This window comes from Mucor velutinosus (assembly GCF_035048745.1).
Source record: "Mucor velutinosus strain NIH1002 chromosome Unknown tig00000041, whole genome shotgun sequence".
NCBI classification, from domain to species: domain Eukaryota; kingdom Fungi; phylum Mucoromycota; class Mucoromycetes; order Mucorales; family Mucoraceae; genus Mucor; species Mucor velutinosus.
The window spans coordinates 2954970-2981340 of NW_027041905.1; the positions used below are offsets into that span (position 1 = coordinate 2954970).

The following is a 26371-nucleotide window of genomic DNA, read 5'->3' on the forward strand; positions in this document are numbered from 1 at the left end:
TTCTATGAGTCAAAAGCCCTCTTCTTCTCCTTCACCCTTTCTGAACAATTTAGACCGTTCGAGGCCGAGATCCAACAGTGTTATCAGACTAATGTCGAGCCAAAACCCATCCTCATCTTCACTCACTCAGCAAAACAAAAACTTCAAACGCTCCATGAGTGTATCGGAAGGTCTTCACGTCAGGCTTCCTACGCTTCATCATACAGAAACTGAACCCTTTCCTTACTCTCCTGTTACACAGCAAACGACGAACAACATTTGCCCATCAGAGTCGAATTGGGCAAACAAATACGAGGATTTTGATATAGGAAAGCCTATCGGTAAGTGTGTCATCTCTACTGCTTATTTCCACATGATGCCAACATCAATTCACGTACAACCTAGGGTATGGGTCCTCAGCAGTTGTATATGAAGCCATCTACAAGCCATTAAAGAAGAGAGTCGCCGTCAAGATGATAGATTTAGATATGTTTGAGCGCAATCAGATTGACGAGCTTAGGGTATTTATTCTGTTGCTGCTGCGATGTTTTGTCTTATGGCTAAAATTGAAACCTTGCACTCTTTCTAGCGAGAAACTGCTCTCATGGCCTTGTCCAAACATCCAAACGTGCTGCGAGTCTATGGGTCTTTTGTCAATGGATCTAAATTATACATTGTTACACCTTATTTGGCCGCAGGATCTTGTTTGGATATCATGAAGACTACTTTTCCAGACGGTCTCGATGAAGTCTCTATTGCCACTATTCTTCGCCAAGCATTAGAAGGCCTCATTTATCTGCATAAAAATGGCCATATTCATCGTGATGTCAAGGCTGGCAATTTGTTGATGGACCAGCAAGGCACAGTGCTTTTGGCTGATTTTGGCGTCTCCAGCTCGTTGGCAGAGAACGGCGATGTTCGAAAGACCTTTGTAGGCACGCCATGCTGGATGGCGCCTGAAGTCATGGAGCAGGCTGGATACGACTACAAGGCTGATATATGGAGTTTCGGTATTACGTCGCTGGAATTAGCTACCGGCCATGCTCCCTTTGCCAAATTTCCTCCCATGAAAGTGCTTATGATGACATTGTCCAATGCTCCTCCCACACTGGATAGAGAAGGCGGCAAGCACAAGTACTCCAGAGCTTTCAAGGACATGATTGATTCTTGCTTGCAAAAGGACCCCAACAAGAGACCCTCTGCCGAAAAGCTAATACAACATCCATTCTTCAAACAAGCCAAGAAAAGAGACTACCTGGTGAAATCCATACTCGCCTACGTGCTCCCACTAGATCAACGACCTCACAAAAAGGTGCCTCAGAAGCACATCTCTTTCGAAAGCACAGAGCAGTGGGATTTCGATACGCAATCAGACGACGAAGGCAAGAGTGATAGTGACCCTGTCAAACATGCTGCTCCACCTGTCATCACAGCAACACCTGTCATCACAGCAACACCTGTCATCACAGCAACACCTGTCATCACAGCAACACCTGTCATCACAGCAACACCTGTCATCACAGCAACACCTGCTATCGCTGCAACAGCAACAGCAGACAAGAGCGATATACCACCCCCAAGCACGCCGTTAGAGCGATCCAAATCAATGGTGCAATTCGAAGAGTGTCCAAAGCCAGTGTATGTGGACAAGACCAAATCAACCAATGCCTCTCCAGCCACAGAAACATCAGCAGAACAACCACCCACCATCAAGAAGCACATCTCGTTTGGCGATGCTGTCATTCGAGACCCACCTGTCAGGTCCATCATGTCGCCTGTCGTCGAGAGCCCCAATCCAGTGCATAGCCCTCTCCATAACACACCTTTCGTTAGTATTGATGCTGCCACATCTACAGCGTACGCACCGCCCACGTTATCAAGTGCTCCCACATCCAAAAAGTCGAGATTTGTTATTGAAGACAGCACACCGGCACCACATACATCCACTTCTATATCACCCCTGTCAGACTCGCCCATCTCACCCTCGAATGCATCTCCCTCAGACAACAATGGCGTTGGTTTGGGTATTTCGACTACACAAGCAGCAGCGACGTCAGGTAATGCCAACACCATCCCTGGAGCATCGAGCACTTTGACACCCACTGCTGCCAATGTAGCTGCTGCCGCCGCTGTGGCTGCTAATATCAGTAGCAACAACAACACTTTGCAAGAGGGTGAGTTCAAGAAGGGTCGTTTCAGTGTCAATCAAACACCCGTGCGTCCCAGTACACCTGCTTTGGAAGAGGCACCCACTAGCAACAGCTCGCCTGGTAGTAACCAACATGGCCCCGGTGAAAAGTCCGTGCCTCATCCATCCAGCGATCTCAAATCCATTTCCATGTCTCGTGCTGCTAGCCAGGACAGTTTCCAAGAACGCAAATCTAGATTCGAGGTCAAGCACAGCAATAACAGCGGCCCCTCGATGAATACAACTGCTTCTGTTGCTAGCACTCCCATTGAGCCTAGCACACCCTTGCAAAGTTTGCCACTCACTCGCGAAAACTCAAACGCCTCGGCTTTATCCAGAGACTCCTCCATTAACAACAAGATCAGTCGATTCTCCATTGAAAAGCCTGAAGTTGTTGGGCCTTACTGTGAATTGCCTGCTGCTGTCGCTTCGGCAATGTCTCCTGAATGTCGTAAGAAGGGTCGTTTCGAATTGACTGGCGGATCCAATGCGCCTAGTGATGCTTTAAAGGACAAAGAGCACTTCGAGTCGCCTCAGTCTACTGTTGGACCATCGCCTGCTATCTCTCCATGCAATTCGCTTCAAAGAGGCCAAGCACACCGCATCATTGACAATTCGATGCCTCATATGGTTTATTCTCACATGGAGTCATTGATCAAGCAGACTGAAGTGCAAAGGAATATGCTCAACGATCTACTGGCTACGATGCCATTCATGTATAATCAGCATCCTCCCTCTTCTGGCGGTAGTATACTCACTCGCACTCGCACCGTTTCTGATACTAAGAAGCCTGTCCTGTCTCACAACGAAGACTTTTATCAAAGGTAATTATTTATTGATTGATCTGACATGTGTTCCTATGTACTCATACGCGAATATTGCAGAGCACCTGCATCTTGTGCAAATCACCCCTCCACCACTGCACAGCAACAGGCATCTTCTCAACAAGCACAACAGCCGGCCTCTTTATCGACTGATATCAACAATACAATCGAGCACCTCCAGCAGCTGCTTTTGCTTTCGTCCAAGGAAAAGGAAAGACTAGCTCGTGAAAATGAGTCGCTGAAACGAGAGGTAGAGAGATTGAGAAGAAACCAACAACAGCCACTGCCCTCCTCAACACAGCAGCCATCACAACCACAGCAACAGCAAAGTATCCTGATGAAAAAGCCTTCGATAGACTCGCCATCTTCATACCAGCAGTCTGAAAAAACCTCGTTAGTGGCGCCGGAAGCAACTAATACACCTGCAAATACAAATCAACAAGACAAGGCTTTATAATCTCAGGCTAGAATTTAATCACCCTTCCATCTGTTTCCCCTTTATACTCAAACACACGCCATAGTAAATAATAAAGAATCCGTTGTGCACTGTATAGAAGCTCGAGCATCAAACTTATTAGCTCATTGTAGTATGTATCATATCACAAAATAGCATTGCTCTAGTATGACATACAACACAGATAATCATGTTTTGATTTGAGCACAGCATTTGATTTCACCATATTTAGCAATCAAAATTTATCCAATTTGGGTATTATGGAGGGGAAATCGACACCCGGTTGTAGAGAAATATTTCGGCTTTTATCACGGGTAATCTCATGAGCCTAAGCGTCGTTAACGTGGGAAGACGCATTTGTTTCGACAAGTTCAAACCGACAACTCAGGTCAGAAGAAATCTCATTACTAACAAGGCTTAAACTCGTTTTATAAGTATATTGGGTATAGAGTGTAAAAAGAAAAGCTTCTGAAATAAGACTAAAGTACAGGAGTTTTTATTATCTATGATATATATATATATATATAAGTATATGTAAAAAAGTGCATTCAAATTATCGAGATTTAGGTGGGCTGTTGGTGTTGGATGAGGAGTGGTTTTTTGTATGATAATGTCTCCAGCCATTCTCAAGTTCTCCGTCATTACACAGCTCTATTGATTTCATCCATTTTGACTCCAAAACCTGATCAACCGTCCAACGTGTTTCTGGATTGGGATCCAACATACCCGCTAAACATTCCTTTTCGTCATCTGTGAGACGCTCGCCTTGATCAAAACTATCCCAGAGATCACACGAGCTGGCGCCTAATTTGCTTCTTTGTTGAACGTATAAACCAAAATCTTTGTCACCGCCATCCGTGGCAGCAGCTGCTACAGCGGCAGGTGATCCAGCTGTAGCACCGGGAGGAGGACTGCCGCCTGGCTTGCCAGTGTAGAAAGCAGCAGCGAAAGGCAAGCTTTGGAAACGTATACAAAAGTACGTAACAGCGGCACTCCATACATCCAACGCTTGGCCCAAATAGCCATCATCCTTGTTTTTCAAATTCCATAATTCAGGAGACCAGAATGGCTCAGATCCACACCATTTGTAACACATGTGAATGTCTTTTTCAAAGCATGTCTGAACAACATCTGCTACACCAAAATCAGCGATTTTCAGAGTGCCTCCCTTTGTCAAAATTAGATTCTCAGGCTTGATATCACGATGAGCAATGCCGAGATGGTGTAAATGTTGTAGTCCCAGCAAGAGTTGCTTGAATAAGCAAGCGCCTTCCATCACAGGCATAGTGGGTTTCTCAGTGAGCAGATTGAATAAATCGCCACCGTCGCACTATATATTGCACCTTTTAAGTATACAATACAGATAAGCATGTCCAGGTACTACTTACATATTCCATGACGGTGCACCATCTATCATGCTCGTCTATGACCAAATCCATCGTCTCTACTACATTGGGATGTCCGCTCACCGTTTTACTGATACAATACTCATTGTGCATTCTCTTCAAGTACTCCTTCTCATCTTCCGTTTTGTCCCTCTTGATAAACTCTTTTACGGCAAGAATACGACCTTGCGGTGATTGAACAAGACGTATCACAGCAGTTGCCCCACTTCCAATGTTGCGCTTGTTGGTTGCTCCTGATGCTTTGGTGCTGGCTTCTTTACTGGGCTTGATATAGTGTCCATACTTATCGTTTAATCTAGGTACATTGGCGGAGGGAGATAATGGCTCGGATGACGATCCATTGGTATGATGCAAATGCTTTTTGGTCCAAGAGGCAGGACTCGCAATGAAGTTTCCAATCGACTTGCTCAATTTATGTTGAGGTTGCTGCTGATCAGCGCTGAATGTGCTTGATTCCACACTGCGGTAGCTCTGGGCGCCGCTGCTGCTACGTCGATGAGGCGTGGAATCAACACTGTTGGGTTGTGATTCAAACGTATCTGCGGGTGTCATTTTAAGATTGGATCGAGAGTTGTTGTTGCTTGAAAACAAGAATCCAAATCGACTGGATTTCTTGTTGGGAATCGCTTTCGAGCGAAAAGTCTCCGCCAAGTTGCCTCTCAGTACAGTAGAGGACTGGTGTTGTTGAGGTAATGTGGGAATATCCATAGGCTCTGGTGATATAGACCTGTGATGTACAGCTAAAACTTGTTGACTTGTGGTTGACATGTCGAAATAGTGGATAGAAAAAAAGTGAACGAGAAGAAAAACAAAGAAAATGAGCCCTCATTTTATACCCTTTTTTTTTCGCCTCAAGTTTCACTGCAATGGTAATAACGGTAGACCGATGAGTTTTAACTATGTGATCAACTAGCTTACCCCGCTTTTTTCAACTGGGAATGCCCAATGATGGTCAAGGCAACCACTCACTATGACTTATAATTGGCTACTCGTAACGTCACTTGGCACTAAGTTATTCTACAAGGTTTGAATGGTCCATTTTACAAAAGGGTTCATTATTACAAATGGATGAAATGACGTTTCCAACATGAAAGTCGTAATGGAAATCAGAAAGGTTCGCATTATAAACATTACACAAAATTAAGCGACTTTTTGATAATCAATAGAGGAAGATAATGATTACTGCTTGTTAACCTGCCCCACCCCCCAAACCCTTCATTATGTAAGTAATGGAGACTATACTCTGTGCTTATGCACACATTTTCCTTCTAGACTTTCCACACCACAATGTAGATTTGATCTTCTGAGAAGAATTTTCTTTTATCGTTATATATGCGCAAGGGATTGTGTCGAAATATGCACATCATTATCATTAAAGGCTTTATCTTTTGTGATGTTAAATTAAATTTCGCCCCTCGGATCTTGTGCATGTATAAAAATAAGCCGTTATCATTAAAAGAAGTGATTGCATTGTCTAGTATACCAAATGTTATGCATTCACATTTCATAACGCGATTTTCAAGATGCACCTGTTTGAGTCGTCTACGATGGTCAGTATAACTGAGCTTGATCAAATACTTATACAGTGGTACGCATGGCACATGTCGAATTTATGGATTTGAACATCCATCAATCAGATATTAGTAGCATTCTAGTAATATAGCGCAGAGATTTACTTTGATTGATGGCAGCTCATTTCTTGACAGACTTGCATCATTTGAAGAGTGGCAATAATGTACATACTAGTCTTCTGATCTCGCTCTGCCTTGTAGGTTCACACTCAAGTTATCATGAACAATGTTGAGTCGGATGACAATTTGCATTACACATAGGCTTTGCATTTGGATTCGCGATTTGCAATGATTATAAGCATAAATATAAAAATCTGCAACAGAGGCAAAATCAAGTAGCCAGACTAATAAGCTGCAGTACTTTTTCAATTTGCTGTACCCTTCTTATAAGCTTCCAAAAGAGTTCATCATCATAATAATGCTAGTAGCATTGAATTTTGTCAACCGTCGCCACCACCACCACCGCCACCACCACAATAAATTAAATCTCCGCCAATGTCATTTCGTTTGAGATTGGACAAATTTTGATCAGAATCGATTCCATAAATCTATTTTTATAGAAATCGACTATATAAATTGTGATGATCATTGCATACTTCCTAATGCATTGACATTTAAAGGACTTTAAATAAAACCTGGAGCTTGACTCCCCTACAAAAAAAAAAAAAAAAAAAAAATACTTCCTAATGCATTCTAGGAATGCTTTTCAATACGCTTCCAGTAATGCTAATTGTAAAAAGTGGTTTGTTAAAGCTTATTGAGTAATTCTTGAAAATATGAAACAACGATTTGTGCCAAAATGTTGAGATTTCACATTTCAAGGTCGCACAAAAGCAATTTCAGAGGTTACTTTGGATTGATAGAGTCATTTTGGTCGAATATCATAACATAATAAATGTTCAGTACTTTTGCACTTTACAATCCTAATATGGAACCTGAGTTTCAAGGCATCTATCTGTCCTGGCTCATATCATAACATAATAAATGTTCAGTACTTTTGCACTTTACAATCCTAATATGGAACCTGAGTTTCAAGGCATCTATCTGTCCTGGCTCATATCATCATAACATAATAAATGTTCAGTACTTTTGCACTTTACAATCCTAATATGGAACCTGAGTTTCAAGGCATCTATCAGACCTGGCTCATATCATAACATAATAAATGTTCAGTACTTTTGCACTTTACAATCCTAATATGGAACCTGAGTTTCAAGGCATCTATCAGACCTGGCTCATATCATAACATAATAAATGTTCAGTACTTTTGCACTTTACAATCCTAATATGGAACCTGAGTTTCAAGGCATCTATCAGACCTGGCTCATATCATAACATAATAAATGTTCAGTACTTTTGCACTTTACAATCCTAATATGGAACCTGAGTTTCAAGGCATCTATCAGACCTGGCTCATATCATAACATAATAAATGTTCAGTACTTTTGCACTTTACAATCCTAATATGGAACCTGAGTTTCAAGGCATCTATCAGACCTGGCTCATATCATAACATAATAAATGTTCAGTACTTTTGCACTTTACAATCCTAATATGGAACCTGAGTTTCAAGGCATCTATCAGACCTGGCTCATATGAGAATAATGATTTTACAATCAATCAACAAAAACCACTGTAATTTCTACCCTCTTTCCTCTGCTCAGTGCTGTCAATGTTTTATTTGAGCGACGTCTCAGAGCCTCAGAGATTTCATTACTTACTGCAGACATTTTATGCAACCCATGCATTGTCAATGTCCAGACTAACGTTATTAAATATAGAATGCAATAAAATATCATTATGAACGATATAGAAGGCAATAAAATATCATTATAAACGATAGTGCTATGACCTTCCACCTACTTTCTATACGCTTCGAGGGCATTTACTACTGTATTGCCTTATGAAAAGGGCATGAGTTTTCCAGCTGGCCCTACCAGCCAAAATTAATTCAAACCCAGAATCATAGTCTGTTCCAGATTGGACAAATTTTGATGATCCTGGACTCGATCGAGCTATTTTTGCAGATTCGACTAAGTGAAGTATGATAATCACCCCATGCTTCCTTAAGCTTTCCTGGAGTACTTTTCAAGGCGCTTCCAATGGTACTAAGTAAAATAGATGTTTTGAAATCACTTATTGAATGATTTGTAAAAATATGAAAAGAGATTTATGGCCAAAATGTCGAAATTTTACATATCAAAGTCCCACAAAGATAATTTCAGAGGTTGCTTTGGATTGATAGAAACATTTTGATTCAAGATATACTATAGTAAAAGTCTTCATTTTCAAGATGAAAAATGCGATCGTTTGATTTTCGATGAAAACCATGAGGGATACCTCATGCTTTTTGGTCGATTTTTGACCATGTTTTTTTGGTCCCCAAAAAGTCGAGCAAAAGTGTCAGAAAGGAACTGCCAGATGAAAGCAACCATTTGGGGCTATTCTGACGATCTAAAACGGCCTTGAACGCAAGAAAATTCAGCTCAAATGCACTCATACTTTGCTGTATTAGGGACACTAAGGACTAAAAAGTGGGAATACCAGTATGCTGCTTGCCCGTATATGAAGTAGCTACGTGTATATGGATGTAGAACATCACATAAGAATCAGATCCACAGATAATATGAAGGGTTACTATGTGTAAGTGGAGGGTCAAAATGAAAGTAGCAGTATTTTGATAAAATACGCAAGAGCAATCAGTAGCACGAGCTGCCGCTGCGCAGGTTGGTTCTCTACCTTCGCTACGCTTCGGTGAGAACCATCCGAAGCATAAACACTCATATGATTAGTGATTATATATCAATCAACAATCAGGGTTCCTCTTCTAACATTTTAGCTATATTAATTTTGGGATATTAGCCAAAGGCCCGCGGCAGCGCGAGCCGTTTGAACGTAGGTTGGTTTCCACCGAAGCGAAGCGTAGGTCAGGAAACCACCCGAAGTGCTGAAAGGCTCGTATGCCATAGAAAAAGTCTTCATTTTGAAGGCCAAAAACGAGATTGTTTGAATTTTAATGAAAACCATGAGGGGTACCTCATGGTTTTTGGTGGATTTTTGGTGATCCCAAAAAAATTGAGGAATGGTGTCAAAAAAGATGATGTTAGATGAAAGTAATTGTTTGGTGCCATTCTGGCGGCCCCAGTTGACTTTTAGCGGGAGAAAACGTGGCTCATATGCACCTAATTTTCGCCGTGTTTTGCGTATTGTTGAGTAGTAAGAGGCAGTGCTAGTATGCTGTTTACCTGTACGTGCATGTCTTCCCTAGTATGAACAAAACAACATCATTCGTATGTGCAAAGAAAGCATTGCATTGAAATAACAGTACAGACGTGAAAGAAAAAGAGAGCATAGCCTTGACAAGTAAGGAATATGATGGGAGCAGTGCTTTTGATTCATCGCCTGATTACACTATATTTCCGTTATTATTGATGCTTTATGTACCGATTTAAATGGACATTACTCGCTATTCTCAACAGAAACATACACCTATAATATATCCTATAAACAAAAAAAATATGGTTCCTTGTAATAAAGCTCAAGTAAAATATCCAAGAGGTTATAGTCCATTATTCAAATCATGCCACTGTAGTAGTATCACATGCTGGCCTTTATTTCACACAACTACATTGCTGATCAGAACACGCAGCCTAAATGATTGCCAAAATCGACTCGATTGTTTCAATATGGCAAACGCAATAGGGCTGTTGGTTTTGTATAGTATAAAAAAGAGGATGAAGGCTGTCATTAGATTGACACCAGCATATTTCACGGCAGCCTGCAGACCAAAGTTAATCTCTATAGCACATATCGCAGTGATTTCAAAAGACACATACCTTGATGACCCATCGCCATCCCTCACCCATATCGTACGATGAATCGCTATCATCAACATCACCACCGCTGTCCTGATTATTATCGTTTGATCTCACTCTCTGTTGCTTATCTCGTTCCACTAACTCTCTTCTCAAATCATCAATACGGTCGTTCAATGCAATCACTTCATTTTGTAATGATTCCAATGCTCTTTTGGTTGCTGGTCCCAACGTTAACGTGGATATTTGCTGATGTGGTTGTTGTTGCTGCTGCTGCTGTAAATGTGATTCAGCATTGGCAAATGTAAAATGTCTGTTGTTGTTGCGACTGGTTCGGCCTTCGCTCATACTACTCAGCATGTTGTTTTGCGGAGTAGCAGTAACAGAGGACGAAGCGCTTGATCCAGGCACAGGGGATTGAAATTGTGGTCCGCCGCTGCCATGGATAGGTGTCATTCCATGAATCTGTTGCTGTGTTGCGTAGGGTGGAGGTGAAGGTGATGTCAAGTGGAGCCTTTTTGACTGTTGCTTTTGTTGCTGTTGGTACATGGGAGACGGCAATCTCAAGTGTGAGGAAGAGGATGCTTTGCGCAGGTACCGTTCATTTGCATTGGGTGTTCTACTACGACTACTTGTACCTCGTCTGTCGTTATCACTCTCGTTACCACTGCTGCTGCTAGCGCCACTATCGTGCTGCTGAGGCTGTTGTCGCATGCCTGGTCGATTGGTTGGAATGTGCTGCCATGGATTCACGTTGACGTCTATAAACTCTGGTTCCCGATATGAGCTTTTCTGAGGTAACACACGCAGGTCATCCCTTGTCATATGAGCTGGTTTCTTCTCGTTTCCTCGAGTGCTACTTCCATATTGCCCCAGCCTAGATGATATTGCCGATCGAGGTCGTACACCGCTGGAGAGACTATTTGCCACAGAGGGCGGCCTGTTGGCATAGGTGGGTAACTGTCTGGGTGTCGCAGGAGCAGTGACCATGGTCTGTACAGAGGCAACAGAGCCTGGTCTGATCTGCTGTTGGTGTTGCTGCTGTTGATGTTGTTCCAACCGTGATCTCGTAAGCGTAGGCGTTTTTCTGGCCTGGTCGGGTGATCCATATGGCGTGGTTGTATTGGAATGAAGATTGTTTGTTGGCGTGTCTGATGCGATACTGAATGGGGTGATTTTATCTGTGCTCTCTTGAATATCACGCAGGTACGCCTTCTCTTCAGCGTCCTCTGAAGCCTCACTTGAATCATCATTGTCCTCTTGATTCGTGGATGTATCGTCCGTGTCTAGTAAATCATCGCTGCTATCATCTCCCCCTGATGGTTTCATGATGGCGAATGCATGAATAATCTGTTGAGCCTCTTCTCTGCCAACGTTCTTTTTGTATGACTCTGCTGCAACTCTTAAAAGTGCCTCGACGTAGATGTGTCTCGCTTCCAGGGTGGAGACGCCTTCCAATTTCTTCCAAGCATCCCTAGCAAAACACAATTAGATACATGCTGTGAAGAATCAGGTACTGCATTGGCTTACCACTTTGCTCTACCTACGACATCGAATAATCCAGGTCTTTGTGTATTGATATCACCCTCTGACACTTGCTTGTAAAGCGCATATAGCTATAGGCAGACAAGGCTAGTCAGTATTTTACCCCTTCATTCAGCCCCCATTCTTTAATACAATGTGTATGTACTTCTAGCTTTTGACTCTTTGTAGGCTGGAAATTTGATGTTGCAGGTAAATGTTGAACAAAGTGCAGCGCCTTGTTGTATCTCTGTAAAATGAAGCGATCGGTATAATGAGGTGGAATAGATGCCATGGGTTTAGAATGAACACGTATTTGTATATGAGGCAATGAAAAGAGAGAGAAAAATGAGATGAAAAAAATAGCGAATACGCTTTAATGGTGTACCTCATTGTGGAAATATCACATGTATCTTTACGATATTGAATACATCCTTCAATGGCCAATCAACGGCGATGGTTTGAAGCCAATCCTTATTACCAATTTCACGCAATGCTAAGGAGCTCTGCAGATCCGATGCCATGGCAATGAATATTACCGCACTGGCCGGCTGATACAAGCCATCAATGCACCCCCCCAAACATGATTGGAGTCGCAAGCAAGCATATTCTGGATTGTGATAGCATCGCCAGGCCTACCAAAATGGATGGCAGGATGGTCACAGGCTTTTGTTCAGCTCCCCATTAAAGCAAATACCAAGAATTTCTACTTTTGTGTGTTTTATTACTCTCTACATCAATGCAATCACCACGTCCACTCGCTACATCTTCACCGAGCCCGAGTCAACAAGATGACCAGCTCCCTCATCTACTCTCCCTCAAGGTTATGCGATTATCGCGTCCCCAACTTACAGCAACGATGCCCATCTATTACGAGTCAACCAACCCGTTAATTGAAGGGTTAGATTCTCTGAACATATCAGACCTCACCGCTTCCCATCCAATTGAAGGCAAAAGCAACGATCTGCAAATTCGAGATTTTGGACTGAGCCAAATGTTGAAGCTTCCCTCAGCGTTTGGCAACATATACCTTGGAGAGAACTTTAGCACGTTTATCAGCATCAACAACGAATCGCCCTTTGCAGTGCAGCAGGTAGGAGTCAAGATTGAGCTGCAGACATCATCACAACGCTTTGTACTATCAGACACCACGACAGCACCACATACCGCACTGGAAACACAAGCAACGTATGACACAACTGTATCGCATGAAATCAAGGAGCTTGGAGTGCACATTTTGGTGTGCTCGGTCCACTACAATGCACCTGATGGCAGAAAAAGGCATTTCCGCAAATTTTACAAATTTCAGGTGTCCAATCCATTGGCTGTCAAGACCAAGCTGAACAACATGATTGATGGCCGAGTATTTCTGGAGGCACAGCTGCAAAACGTGTCAGCAGGACCTATGTTTTTGGAGAGAATGAAGTTTGAGCCGTCTGAGCACTTTCAATTTGAGGATCTGAATCAGTGCGTCGTCTCCAAACAAGAGAGCAAAGAGGCGTCTGTGTTTGGCGACAGTTTTATCCATCCTCAAGATGTTCGACAGTACTTGTACATGCTATCACCACGCAATTCCGACAATGACCGCATATCACGAACCACCAATGCCTTGGGAAAGCTGGACATTGTGTGGAGATCGTATATGGGAGACTTGGGCAGGTTGCAGACATCTCAGCTCACGAGAAAAGCGCCCATGTTGGAGGACTTGGAGGTACAGCCGTTCTGGATCTCGGAAGGGCCCGTGCAGATCATTTTAGAGCAGCCATTCAAGCTTGGCATCCGCATCAAGAACCACAGCAACGACAACATGAAGTTGGTATTGAGCAGCATTAAAACCAAGATGGGATCCGTGCTGTTGAGTGGTCTTAGCAGCAGACAGTTGGGTGAAGTGGGTCCAAATCAGTCGACAGACACTCAAATTGAGTTTTTCCCACTGACGCCTGGATTGCAGCGAGTGGGTGGATTGCGAGTGATGGACCTATTATCTGGATATACCAAGGATATTGACCATGTTTGTGATATTTTTGTCTTATCCCAATCAAAATAAAATAATGCAGCTGCCCGAAATTCATAGAAGAAAGATCACCTGGCTGCGTGCTGTGATTGCCATAGTTTCATATCCAACAGCATGATGGAATGGGTTGTGTTAAATTATGACATCAAGTAGACCACATGCACTATGGCAGGTAAAACTGGTATATAAAGAGCCTTGTTTCAATGCCAAACAGATCAACTTTTTAAAATCAATATACAATGGCTACTATTTATCATGAATACGGTCCCGGTGATAAGACTTACGTTTGTCCCCAGCAAAGACAGATTCGACGAGACTCGGAGGAATTAAGACATACTGTGCGAAGATTGTCAGAATCCGGCTTAAGAAGAGAATCAGAACAACGACGCAAATCAGAAGTAATCAGCGAACGAGCCTCCGTGATAGGAAGCGTGCAATCCATGCGCCAAGGCAAGCTGCCCTCCAATGAGCAGCTCAACCGGGCCATGGATCGACTTTTGAGCAGCAAATCCATCGAAACCAACAAGCAACACATGTCTGCCGATGGTCAACTCTTGCTCAAAGACTTTCAAGAGCTCCTGCTGACCTTCCAACGTGCTTTACAAACCAAGAATCGCGATGAACTATTCCAATCTATGATCTACCATGTCAAAAAATCAGAAGCTTCCTTGAGCGACATCAAGCCTAACATCGAAGGCGATGTGCAACACAAAGAAGAGGGCAAAGGCGATGCTCAAATGGGCGCCAAAGCCATCTTAAAGATTGCCAAGCTGTTCTTGTTCAACTCTCAATTCAGAGGTGTCTTGAATCAGATTCTGAACATTGCGCAACAGACTATGGGCGGTGTCCTGCAAGAAGGCGGTAAAGCAATTAGCGATCATGCAGATTCTGAGACAAGCCCGGGTATAAAATTTAAGCACGCTTTTTAAGCTTTTGATCTAACATTAAGGTTTAGCCTCACTCAAAGACAAGGTCCGTAACGCTGCTTCCAAAGTTACAGACAACAAGAACGAATCATCTCCCCATGGTGAGTGATGCCATACGTTGGCAAGAGATCATTTCGACTCATTCAAGTGAATAGATCAAAGCACCATGAAGGATAAAATTCATAATGCTGCTGCTGGTATGGCTGGTGGTGCTGCTGTCGGCGGCAGTGCTTCCCAATTGGCTTCCAAGCATCATGATGAAACCGACAACCAGCGCTCTCAGACTGAATCTCACTCGAGAGACATTGGCTCTCATTTGCCCAAGGATCATCAACGCTTCTTGGAGCATCGCTTTATTGACTCTGAACTAGGCGCTCCTGCCACTGATGATGCTGGACACACGATTGATCAAGACATCGAACACGGCGCTGTACCTCATCCAAACAGCAACTTTGTTGCAGGCTCCAAAATAAAGCAACCCTTGGATAATCAGTCACCGCAATCTGACGGATCCCCCATCGATGAACAGGTCTACTTGAACAATCCCTCTTCTATTCATCCATCTACTACTGGTACTACCACTCAGCGTGCTGCCACAAAGGCTCCTACGGCCCCTCAGCATCAAGTGTTCATGGCAAATCCGTCTGCTCTTCACCCCACGGCAACAGAGCCTTCATCTGCTGTCGGAGGTATGCCAACGCAAGCAGCATCTGCCATTCCAACATCCACTGCGAATGACTTGCAACGAAGTGAGTCTCCCTCTTCTTTTACGGATATGGGCAAGATGGGCAATGCTGATCCTCAAGAATTCAAGCACGAACAATTTTACGGCAACCACATGGGCGTCTATACTTCTGCTCTCAACCAACCCAAGAGCCGCAGCGCTCAAGACACACAGCCAGTTGACCAAGCTCCTAGCGCCTCTCCTTCTACCAACGACGATACTGAAATACGTCGAAGATTGAATGCGGCTGTACCCAAGTATGCCCCCGGTGCGAAGCCAACTAGCGAGGACTACATCCAAAGCCGTTTCGATGCTCCCGCTGGTGGTGGAAACACCTTCCTTCATAAACGTCTCAATGCTGCTGTCCCTCATTCTGCCATGGATGCTGGTCAGGTTCATCCCATGAGCTCTGTTGGTATGGATGGCTACGTTCCCTCTTCCTCTGCTTCTTATCAACAGCAACAGCCTCAGCAAACAAACAGCATGCGCCCTGATTTGAATCATGACATTCAAAACGACAACCAAGATTTTTTCCATAAGCGTTTGGATAGTGGAACCACTCCTCTGACCAGCAATCCAACTTTGGCTCCCAAGAGTCATATCAGTGCTGGCGCTGGTTATCATTTGAAGCAGGATAATCATGCGGTCTCTGCCAAGGAGATTGCAGAAACGTTGACAAGATCAAGCGCCACTGGTGCTCCTACCCAAAAAACAGCTGACGATCAAGTCAAGGCGCATGCTGACAGCTTCCCTGGCCAACATGTGATGGATAAGCTTAACTTTGCCACAGCTCCTGGTGGTGCTCTTGTCAATCCCCAGCAAGCAAGTTCTGCTCAATCTCGCCAAATGCCTCAGCCTGTGCAGGACCACGCCAATGACTTTTCCGGTGATCATGCCATGGATCGCATTGATGGTCAACCCAAGAACGCTAGCTATAGCAAAGCTGGTATTGGTGCTGTTGGATTGATGGCTGGTGCTGGTGGTGCTGCCATGCTGAACAAGCAGCAACAACAATCTAGTCAGCAGGATCAAGCCGATGTGGATGACCCTAATCTCATAAGAAGGTTTAAAGCTGGATCTCCTGCGTCTGACGACCGTGCTGGCTATTTCGACAAGGACTTCTCTTCATCGCACCCAGCTGAAACTGACGCCAGTACACACTCTTTCATTCCTACTGGCAGCAAGTCAGCTCCCAAGCTTACCACCAAGAGAAGCAGTTTCCATGAACCCCATCAATACCGTGGTGTTGATGGTCAAGTGCACATAGATGATGGTGCAAACACTCAACCCATCATGTCCAACAGAGAAGCTGTCAGAAGAATGAGTTCTGGTGAATACGTCGATTTGAACGCCCACCCTACCAAGTCTGATTCTGGAATAGGCGCTGCCTCTGCTCTTGGTGCTGGTACCGGCGCTGCTGCTGCTGTTGCCACTACTCATTCCAACGAGCAACAATCCAAAGACGCCTCTGGTGATCAACTCGATAAGGATACTCGCATTTCTGCAGATAAGATTGTCAACCAAGTGAAGCAAAAGACAGGTAATCAAGATCAATCTGAGCAAGAACAAGAAAGAGGAGGAGAAGAACAAGATTCCATCTCTGCAAATGAAATCATTTCTAAACTGAAGGAGATATTGACTACTGTTCAAAAGAACCCTGAATACCAACAAGCCATGTCCACCTTGATGTCTCTGTTTGGCACGTGGGGTAATCGACTCAAGACTGGCCAGATGGATCGCCGTCGTTCCTCTGCTGTGCCTGTCTCTGAGCAGAACGAGTATTACAGAAACACTGCTGCGTATGAGGCCAAAGCCATCATTGAAGATTGGGCTCAAGGCAAGTCATTGGATCCTATTCTTCGGCAATTTACCGAGGTTTCTAGCAAGCTGAAGCAAGATGAAAACCTGAAAAAGTTGATGCACAAGGTAAATATTTCGTCATGTATGTATATCAAGGAGTCGCGCTAATAGCAGATGATGCTAGATCATTGCTTATGTTCAAAGGATGCTCCAAGAGCCTGGCTACCTTTCTGGCAATGAGTCTACTGAAGAAGGCAGTAAGCTTGTGGAGGAGGTCAGACGTTCAGCTTTGGAAGAATACAAGCCCCAAGTCCAAAGTATGATTCAAGAATCCTCTGGTATCATCAAATCTGTCTCTGATGATCCCATCTCTCAAAAGATTGCCGAAAAGGTCAAGGCCATCCATGACCACTTGTGGTATGACAGGTAAGCGCGAATGCAATATTCATAGAATGGGCTTTTGTATTCATCGTGTTGTATACAGTAATAAGCACGCTGCCTTCAAGCCTCACTTGTTAAACGATATGAGAATCACCCTCATTCCTGCCTTGATTGAGCAGATCAAGTTTGTGCCTCTTCCTCAAATCATCTACAGCGATAAGCAGTTCGAAATTGCCGTTGAGAACATGGTATTGCAAGGTGATACGCTGATGCCTGATATCTTTGAGGTCAAGGTATGTATACTAAAATAGGATCATTGCGCGCGTACTCATCTTAGTTTGTAGGCGGATGACTATCTGCGATTCAGCCCCAATGCCAATGTCAACTACACCAACTCTCAAAGTGTCCATGTGCACATGACAGGCATTCAAACTACCATGGAGGATGTTGTCTTTTATTACAGACGCAAGGCTGGCTTCCCCAAGATGTCTGATTCAGGTGTTGTTTCTATCGCAGTAAGTCATGTTATCAATCTATCAAGTATGTGGAATATTGACATTTCAAACTAGACGGGTGGTGCAGGCCTCAGGGTTTCCATGAGAATTGTTAGCAGCTCTGTCGATCAAAGACACTCTTTCAGAATCGATCAGTGTCACTGTCATATTGACAAACTGAACATCAAAGTTAATCATAGCAAACACAAGTAAGACTTTAAGATTGTATTATCCGTTTGTCTCTATACTCATACTGTACGCACTGTAGCACACTTTACAAGGTTTTGAATCCCATGATGGCTGGCATCGTAAAGCGTCAAATGTGTAAGGCCATTGAGAACAAGCTCATCACTACCTTTCAACGAGGTGATGCCAAGATTACAAAGCATCTTTTCGCCCAGAAGCTTTCCAGCGATACTCCCACAACCTCCAATATCAGAAGACCCGGCCTCTTTTCTCATTTGGTTACCTTGTTGAATCAAAAGGTTTCCTCTATTTAAATAGTTTTCGTAAATATTGTAAATAAATGCTATGTAGTAAATGAAGTATTTTGGGCATGAAAAACTGATGGAAATGGACAAAGGAGATGCTGAAAAGCACACTTGGAATCTTTATAAAGATAGAATTATTTGAATGAAAGACGAGATGTAGAGCAACCCATAATCGCATCTGCCAATAGCTCTACACACACACACACACACACACACACACACACACACACACACCTATTTTTGACAAATCTTTTCCTGGATACATGGAGATCATTTTACATTTGGTTCACAATAACTGCTGACTTTTTGAAAGATTCTTTGTTAGCATTTGAATGTTGTTGTCAAGCTTTCTGCATCTGTTTTATTGAATTGATAAATTATCAGAGCTCACAGTCAAAGTAGCATGTGCATTATAATAAATTGCGCATTCAATAGGCAGCAAAAGCAAGAATGCAGTTGTAGTCGTCAGTCAAATTTCGATCTCCGAATTTTTTTTCTCTCGAAATGGGAATATTTGATTAAACTTCGACTTGATTGAACTATTTTGCAAGATTCGACTATCTGAACTATGCTAATCATCCCATACTCCCTTAAGTGTACATGGCTCTTTCCAGTAAAAAACAGAAACAGACTGGTACACCAGTACCTGGTCAAAAAAGTTATGCTGCCGCAGTCAGACCTCGCATTACTACCACCCCACACTCTCTCATGCATGGAGAGGTTGTTCCTGTACGCAATGGTACACCTACCAACCCTACAACCCCTTCAACCAACCGCAAAATCAAAACTCGAATTTGGCGAAACGCTCGTACCAGCGATGGATACTTTCTAGACATATCCAAGGTCGCTACTATGACTGAACAGCAACATTTGAAGATCATTGATCAGCAATATAAGGCTTCCAACTTCCTTGGTATCAAGTTTTTGGGTAAAAACGCTCAACGATACATCGAAGTCTATCCCAATAAGGATATCGTCGAGCGATTCCTCACCGAAGGTGTCATATACGAAACCGAGAACTCCAAGATTCAACTCTTCCCTTGCAAAGCTGTGGATGGAGAAGGTAAATTGATCCAGATTACTCTAACGGACATCCCCTTCCTACCTCAAGAACAATTATTACAAGAACTATCCACGGCCATAGGGGCCTTTGGAAAAATTTTAGATATTGGGCTCAATTATGAACAGTCCATGGGTTGGTTTATGGGCTCCGGCTATGCGATTATCCAGCAGCAATCAAATGTCAAGTACCCTACCCTACACCACAGCATTACTTGGCAGACAGCCACTCAGGAGGAGGAATTCTGTCATGCAACTTTCCCCGACATGGCTACCTGGTGTCGCTACTGCCATGAAGAGGGCCACACCAAGTTTGAATGCCCCAAGGCAATGGCCCGCATCATATGTTACAACTGTGATAAAGCTGGACACCGTCAGGATACATGTACGAAACCCAGGAAAGGATCTTCGGATCGTGAATTTAAGAAGGCTCGCAAGATCCCATCTAACACACCCTCTGTCGAAGCCAACAAATCCCAATGGGCCCCCAGTAATATTAAGAACTCAAATGCGGGCAAGGAGCAAACTCAAGGGCAACAACAACAGCAAGATCAGGAACCAAAGCAAGATCTTAAGGCTAATGCTATGCCACCTATTAACTTATCGCAAGCAACTCAGTCTGGAGATTTGCCAGACAAGCAGGGCGAATCCGCAGATGAGGACAGCACTAGTCAGGTTACTCCAATGTCTACCGATGAAGAGGACGATGAGGATTATCAGCCTTCCACAAGTGATTCAGAGGATGAATCAGACAGCGAGGCAGAGCGTACAACGGAGGAGATGAGTGATGTGGAAACGAATGGAGATGAAATAGCTACTCTCATGAGCGACCAACAGCAAACACTATCTCCATTTAGCATGAAATCCGTCAACGGTGATAGCAACACCAACACCCAGACAGCTTCTCCCGAAAATCATAACGATTCTACGGTTCGCCACCAGAATTTGTTATAATTATGACGAAGAACATCTCTTTCAAATACGCTTCACTAAACTCCAACAGTCTGGTGAAAGCAGGCCATCCACAAACACAATCATCATACCTCCGCCACATTCGACTTCAACAGTTCAACATAATATCACTCCAAGAAACTCACGCTACTGATACTACTATTACTTCAATTGAATTACAATTACAAGCTCAACAATACTTATGGACATACTACTGCGGTATTGTCTCTTATTCTTCAGATTATATACTGACCAAGATTGCTACTAGTCACCTATATGAATCTGATAGATACATTTTTTGCAAGGTTCATCACCCTCACAGCTTTTATGAACCTTTTTACATTTTAAATTTATATGCGCCTGCAACCTCTGACCACCGCCCTCGACAGGAGTTCTTCGAATCTATATACACCTTGCTCTCGACGCTCTCCGAGACCATTGACCTCGAACGACTACTGATATCAGGGGATTTCAATTATGATTATGCACGGGACATCAACAATGCCTCTCGTATCTCGAGGACATCGTTGAACTGGTTGGGCTATTTAGATCAGCACTTCCACAACTGCATGATCCTCAATGACATGGACACGGTGCCAACTTATCAACATGCCTTTTCCACAATCGACTACGTATATGCTGGACATGCGCTACGACACTTGCTGAGCGATGCGAACGTTGGATTTATTCCCCTCTCTTGGTCGGATCATGCCATTCTTGAAATTACTCTCAAGCTTGGAAAATCCAAACTGGGCCCAGGACTGTGGAGGGGCAATCCCTGTTACGCAAACAACCCAACATTTCGGAAACAACTTGAAGAGACAATTAACGCCACCATGGATACAATGGAGGTGAACATGACACCGCAAGATCAGTGGGAACACATTAAACGGATAACCAAAAAGGCTATCCAAAAGTTTGGGGTGAAACACGTGAACTGGCGTAGGATGAGTATCAAGCATTTGGAACGCAAACGGAATCGACTATTGAGATCCAAGCCTCCCATTGCTACTCTCCGCATACTACTACCGCGAATTGACTCAATGCTTCAAATCTTACAACAGGAACTGGTAGATATTGCTGCACTTAAGGCTGGGGATATCTGGCGTGAAAAAGGGGAGAAATCTGCCGGTTACTTGAAGCGATTACACCAAAAGCGAACATCTCAACAATATATGGCGTCAATTCAAGCACCTGATTCTTGTAGAGACCTCACAAATAGGGGAGCAAGTATTATGATTACTACAGAGGTGGTAAATAGTGCCGTGGTTAATGGTGACCCTTATATGGGTGTGACTCCAAGGGACTTTGGTGGTGCTGGTGCTACTGAAGACAGCCTTGTGGAGCAAGGTGAAACGAGGCTTCCTATGGATGGATCTGGTGCTGAACCAACAGACGATGCTGACACGCATGATGGTGCTGCTCAGGCCGGTAACAGCTCTCCTGGATGGCGGCCCTGGATCTCAGGCCAAATCGAAGACATGAAATCGTTCGCATGGCAATACTATGCAGATTTATACAAAGCTGACCCTGTGGCACCTGAACACATTGAAGCCTACTTAAACTCAATAACCTTTGAGAAAGTTTTGACCGCCGATGAACAGCAATCCTTGACAGATAATATTACAATGGATGAGCTACTGCAACAAGCGAATCGCTCAATGAAGGCAACCGCTCCTGGTAGTGATGGCCTGGCATATCCTTTTCTGTCGCTTTTATTCAGTATGGCCCGTTTGGAAAAACTTGTCTTGCAGGTATACAATGATGCTCTCAATGGTATCTTTCCCTCCTCCTGGCATGATCTGCGTATTCGTCTTTTACCAAAGAAAGGATTGCTTGCACTCCTTAAAAATTGGCGCCCAATCTGTCTTTTAGGATGTGATGGCAAAGTCTTTACCAGACTTCTTGCCCACCGCATGGCTCCTATCCTTGGTCGTATTATCAATCCGTTTCAATCTGGGTTCCTTCAGCAACGCTTCATCTGTGACAATGGCATGGCTTTGTCGATGGTCTTGGAAGAGGCTCGCGCCTTCAACCACACTGGTGCTGGTATCCTGTTGGACCAAGAGAAAGCCTACGATCGAGTGAATGCTGACTATCTGTGTGCTGTTCTTCTCCGGCTTGGGTTCCCAGCCAGTTTCGTGTCCTGCGTCAGACTCTTGTTTTTTGGCAATGATATGTACATCAACATCAATGGGTACTTCACTCCCGCTGTCAAACAGGAACGGGGTATCCGTCAGGGTGATCCCCTGTCACCGCTGCTCTTTGATGTGGCCCTTGAACCATTCCTTCTTTCCATATTGCAGGATCCCTACTTCCATGGCTTCCATGTGAGTAATGGTACATCTGCCGAGGTGGCTCCTCGTGTGTCGCCGGCGATCAAATGCCTTGCGTACGCGGATGATGTCTGTGTCCTCCTTCGCGATGAATTAGATCTGTATCGTCTCCAGCAACATATGGCCAACTATGCCGCCGTGTCCAATGCCAAGTTCAACGAAGACAAATCGGAGGCCTTTTCGCTGTCTGGTCGTCGGTCGCTGGCATGGGTGAGGGCCTTCGAAGAAATCAACGTTCACACCTACCACCACCAAGGCTCCACTGCGGCTTTTCGGTACTTGGGTCTGTATTTTGCATACAACCAAGCGCAACGGGCCCAAACGGAAGAAATGCTGCTCAACTCTGTTCAAACTCAATGTGCCATCTACAGTCAACGCCAATTGTCTATCATGGGTCGCGTTACCATTGTCAACAGTCTGATTCTATCCAAAATATGGTACAGCCTTCGAATGCTCAGGCCGACCAAAAGGTTCTTAGAGAAGGTCAAGTCGTGTGTCTACCAGTTTGTCTGGAAAAAGAAGCGGCCGTTAATACGCAAGGATCTCATCTTCCTGCCTAAATCTAGGGGTGGTCTTGCCGTTCTCGACCCTTCTCTCCAACAGCATATACTCCAAAAACGCTGGCTCAATTATCTCGTCGAACCGCAGAAGTATCCGTCTTTCCTGCTACCTTTCTTGATCTCACATCTGTCACTGCTCCCAGGGTCCTCAGACTTCCCCTACATGGCTTTCCTCGATGCTGAATGCCGCAAGTCCTCTCTGCTACATAAGGATCTTTCCATTTGGCATTCCATCTTCGCATCGTATGATTACTTCGAGTTCCCTGACCTTCGCCAGGTTGAGGTCATTCCACTACAGACCATCATGCGATTGCCTCTGCACAAACTCCTCACTGGGCTTAACGATGATCACTGGCTCAAACGTCACCCCAAGTTCCCCGCCAACAAGTTCCTGCTCTTCGATAGCCATCAACAACGGTTACGTCTCCGTGTTGCGTCTGAATATCCTGTCTACCGGCATCTTTGTGCCTCCCTGTACCAAGAAATCCTAGTACTCAAAACAGTTCATCTGGTTCCTGGTGTCTGGCCCCACATCCTGCACCCCCCCTCCCACTCCAGCTTGGACTGGACAAACTTTGACTTCTTTGGTACTCTGGGCATCACCGATAAGTGGAAGCTGTATCACCCCAGCACATATCGCCAACAGCAACAACAGCTGGTCCCATCAGAACATCGGTTTACCAATGTCATGGTCAAAGCACTGTGGCCCTCCCCTGCCCACCCTGCTGCCAGAACGGTTCTTTATCGGGCACTGTCGCGATGCATCCCACATAAGACCTATCTGCGCACCATTGGCTCTGTGGAAACCCCCATCTGTCCCTTTTGTGCCCAAGGCATTGATACATTGAGGCATTTTATTGTCGACTGTCCTGTCAAATGGCAACTATGGCAAACCGTCCTGTCTCAGTACTACTCCAACTTTCCTCTGACATCTGAAATCATCTATGGCACAGTGCGTTATTTGCATCTCCCTCACTTTATCAAAGATCGATCCAAGTATATTGCCGTCATTTCTACCATTTTCTGGCAGATGTGGAATCTATACTGGCTCCACGGTAGCCAAAATCCTTCACCCCTCTCCGCTGCCTCAATTGAGCGCTTTCCTTCCAGGACAGTTTGTCTTATTGACAAACTGCTTCCGACCAACACATAATCGTTTATTAGATAGTCAGTTCGTTGTTCGAGGTCCACCACTCCGCGATGTGTCCCTCAAAAAAAAAAAAAAAAAAAAATAATATTTGAATAAAATAAAATATTAACTACAAAAAAAAACTCCCTTAAGTGTAGGGCGAAGTGGTAGAAACTCCCGTATGCCAACGGGAGGATCCCGGTTCAAATCCTGGTGAACGCAAGTTGTTTGATTTTTTTGGCGTAGTACTGATGTCCTCGTTTGGTGTTTTGTGCTCTTATCCATTATCTATATTTTGACGATTTCCGCAAGACTGTATTGGCTCTAGGTGTCGCACCTTATTAGTAGTAGATTTCTTTCCCAACTTAATTCAAAAAATATCTTATTCCCCTTCTTTGCAGACATTGGGTCCACCAACAGTCTTTTCTATCCCTCAGCATGACATTTAAAGGACTTTAAATAAAACCTGGAGCTCGACTCCCCTACAAAAAAAAAAAAATACTCCCTTAAGCTTTCCTGGACTACTTTTCAAGGCGAATCCAATGGTGTTCACAGAAGAGGTGTTTTGAACAAATTTATTGAGCAATTTTAGAAGATATGAAATAACGGTTTTGGCCAAAATGTCAAGATTTTGCATATCAAGGACTTATAAAAGTGATTTCAGGGGCTGCTTTGGATCCATAGAAACATTTCGATCTAATATATACCATAGTAGAAGGCTTCATTTTTGAGATCAAAAACACGATCGTTTGATTTTCGATGAAAACCATGAGGTGTCCCTCATGGTTTGAGGTCGATTTTTGGTGATGATTTTTTTACCCAAAAAAAATTGAGCAAAGGTGTCAGTAAGTAAGTGCTAGTTGAAAGCAATTGTATGGTGCTATTCCAGAGGTCTAAAACGGCTTTTAACGCGAGAAAACATGGCTCAAATGTGTCCATATTTGGCTGTACTTCGCATATTATTGAGTAGTAAGGGGCATTGTTAGTACGTTATCTGCCCTTATATGAATTGTGTCCATTGATACAGACGTGGACAAATGTAGTAGCACGAGATCCGTAGTAATGGGCTGTTTGGAAATGGTCAGCAGATGGTAGTGTAAGCTAAACTGTGAGATTTCACTATACTCAATTGTCTATTGTGAAAAGACATCTAGTAGCTGGCTGTATTAATTCAAGTTGACTACAAGCACATCGACTGATCAAGATACTAGAGATATAACGAGCCTGGACTTAGCTCAGTTTTTACGCAGAAACCTATGCACCATTGCCCTTCTATCGGAATGTATTCCCGTCGATGAGGATCAGTGCCACTCCCTCCTGTAGCCCATTTTTTTAGTAGTATTCTTATAGTTTAATATGATTTGTGCTTCATTATATCTTATCTTATATTTTGTTCCATATTACTTATCTCAATTGCACCCGCCTCTTCATAATGATCTATCATCACTCTTTGTGTACGCGACGCAATCAATAAACAGAAACTTTTTTTTTAAAAAAAATATATCAGGATGTCGCCTGTGGTGCAACGAATGCACTCAAAATACACCGGCAGCATGCAATTAGAATACAAGATTAGGTTGATAGTTAATGTGCAATTATGCAGTAAATGATTAATCATTATATAAAAGCAGCAAAATTGGTTTCTCATTTCCATTATTTAATAAGCTTACAAGCAATATGACGCATCAAAATTTGCTTTACCAAAGTCAATATGCCTCCTATTCGAATTAGAAATTGCACAGGTTGTA

At 43.7% G+C, this 26371-nt stretch overlaps 6 protein-coding genes across 6 annotated transcripts; 4 read left to right on the forward strand and 2 right to left on the reverse strand.

The window, feature by feature from the left end:
* Nucleotides 1-4: 4 nt before the first annotated feature.
* On the forward strand, nucleotides 5-3448 carry ATC70_001166 (uncharacterized protein; the record flags this gene model as incomplete). The annotated part of the gene is made up of 4 exons (XM_064820566.1): nucleotides 5-320; nucleotides 385-500; nucleotides 569-2991; nucleotides 3052-3448. The coding sequence occupies 4 exons, from the start codon at nucleotides 5-7 to the stop codon at nucleotides 3446-3448; spliced, it is 3252 nt and encodes a 1083-aa protein (XP_064684486.1).
* Nucleotides 3449-3998: 550 nt separating this feature from the next.
* On the reverse strand, nucleotides 3999-5619 carry ATC70_001167 (uncharacterized protein; the record flags this gene model as incomplete). The annotated part of the gene is made up of 2 exons (XM_064820567.1): nucleotides 3999-4775; nucleotides 4834-5619. 2 exons carry the CDS (start codon nucleotides 5617-5619, stop codon nucleotides 3999-4001), a joined length of 1563 nt encoding a protein of 520 aa, XP_064684487.1.
* A 4419-nt stretch (nucleotides 5620-10038) lies between these two features.
* Nucleotides 10039-12053, reverse strand: ATC70_001168 (uncharacterized protein; the record flags this gene model as incomplete). Its single annotated transcript, XM_064820568.1, has 4 exons — nucleotides 10039-10200; nucleotides 10259-11711; nucleotides 11768-11853; nucleotides 11928-12053. The coding sequence occupies 4 exons, from the start codon at nucleotides 12051-12053 to the stop codon at nucleotides 10039-10041; spliced, it is 1827 nt and encodes a 608-aa protein (XP_064684488.1).
* A 444-nt stretch (nucleotides 12054-12497) lies between these two features.
* On the forward strand, nucleotides 12498-13805 carry ATC70_001169 (uncharacterized protein; the record flags this gene model as incomplete). The annotated part of the gene is made up of 1 exon (XM_064820569.1): nucleotides 12498-13805. One exon carries the CDS (start codon nucleotides 12498-12500, stop codon nucleotides 13803-13805), a length of 1308 nt encoding a protein of 435 aa, XP_064684489.1.
* Nucleotides 13806-14011: 206 nt separating this feature from the next.
* CDC39_1 (CCR4-NOT core subunit cdc39) lies at nucleotides 14012-18597 on the forward strand (the record flags this gene model as incomplete). The annotated part of the gene is made up of 8 exons (XM_064820570.1): nucleotides 14012-14675; nucleotides 14728-14799; nucleotides 14854-17348; nucleotides 17407-17648; nucleotides 17707-17896; nucleotides 17948-18118; nucleotides 18173-18306; nucleotides 18366-18597. 8 exons carry the CDS (start codon nucleotides 14012-14014, stop codon nucleotides 18595-18597), a joined length of 4200 nt encoding a protein of 1399 aa, XP_064684490.1.
* Nucleotides 18598-19188: 591 nt separating this feature from the next.
* On the forward strand, nucleotides 19189-24647 carry ATC70_001171 (uncharacterized protein; the record flags this gene model as incomplete). Its single annotated transcript, XM_064820571.1, has 2 exons — nucleotides 19189-20594; nucleotides 20651-24647. 2 exons carry the CDS (start codon nucleotides 19189-19191, stop codon nucleotides 24645-24647), a joined length of 5403 nt encoding a protein of 1800 aa, XP_064684491.1.
* Nucleotides 24648-26371: the final 1724 nt, after the last annotated feature.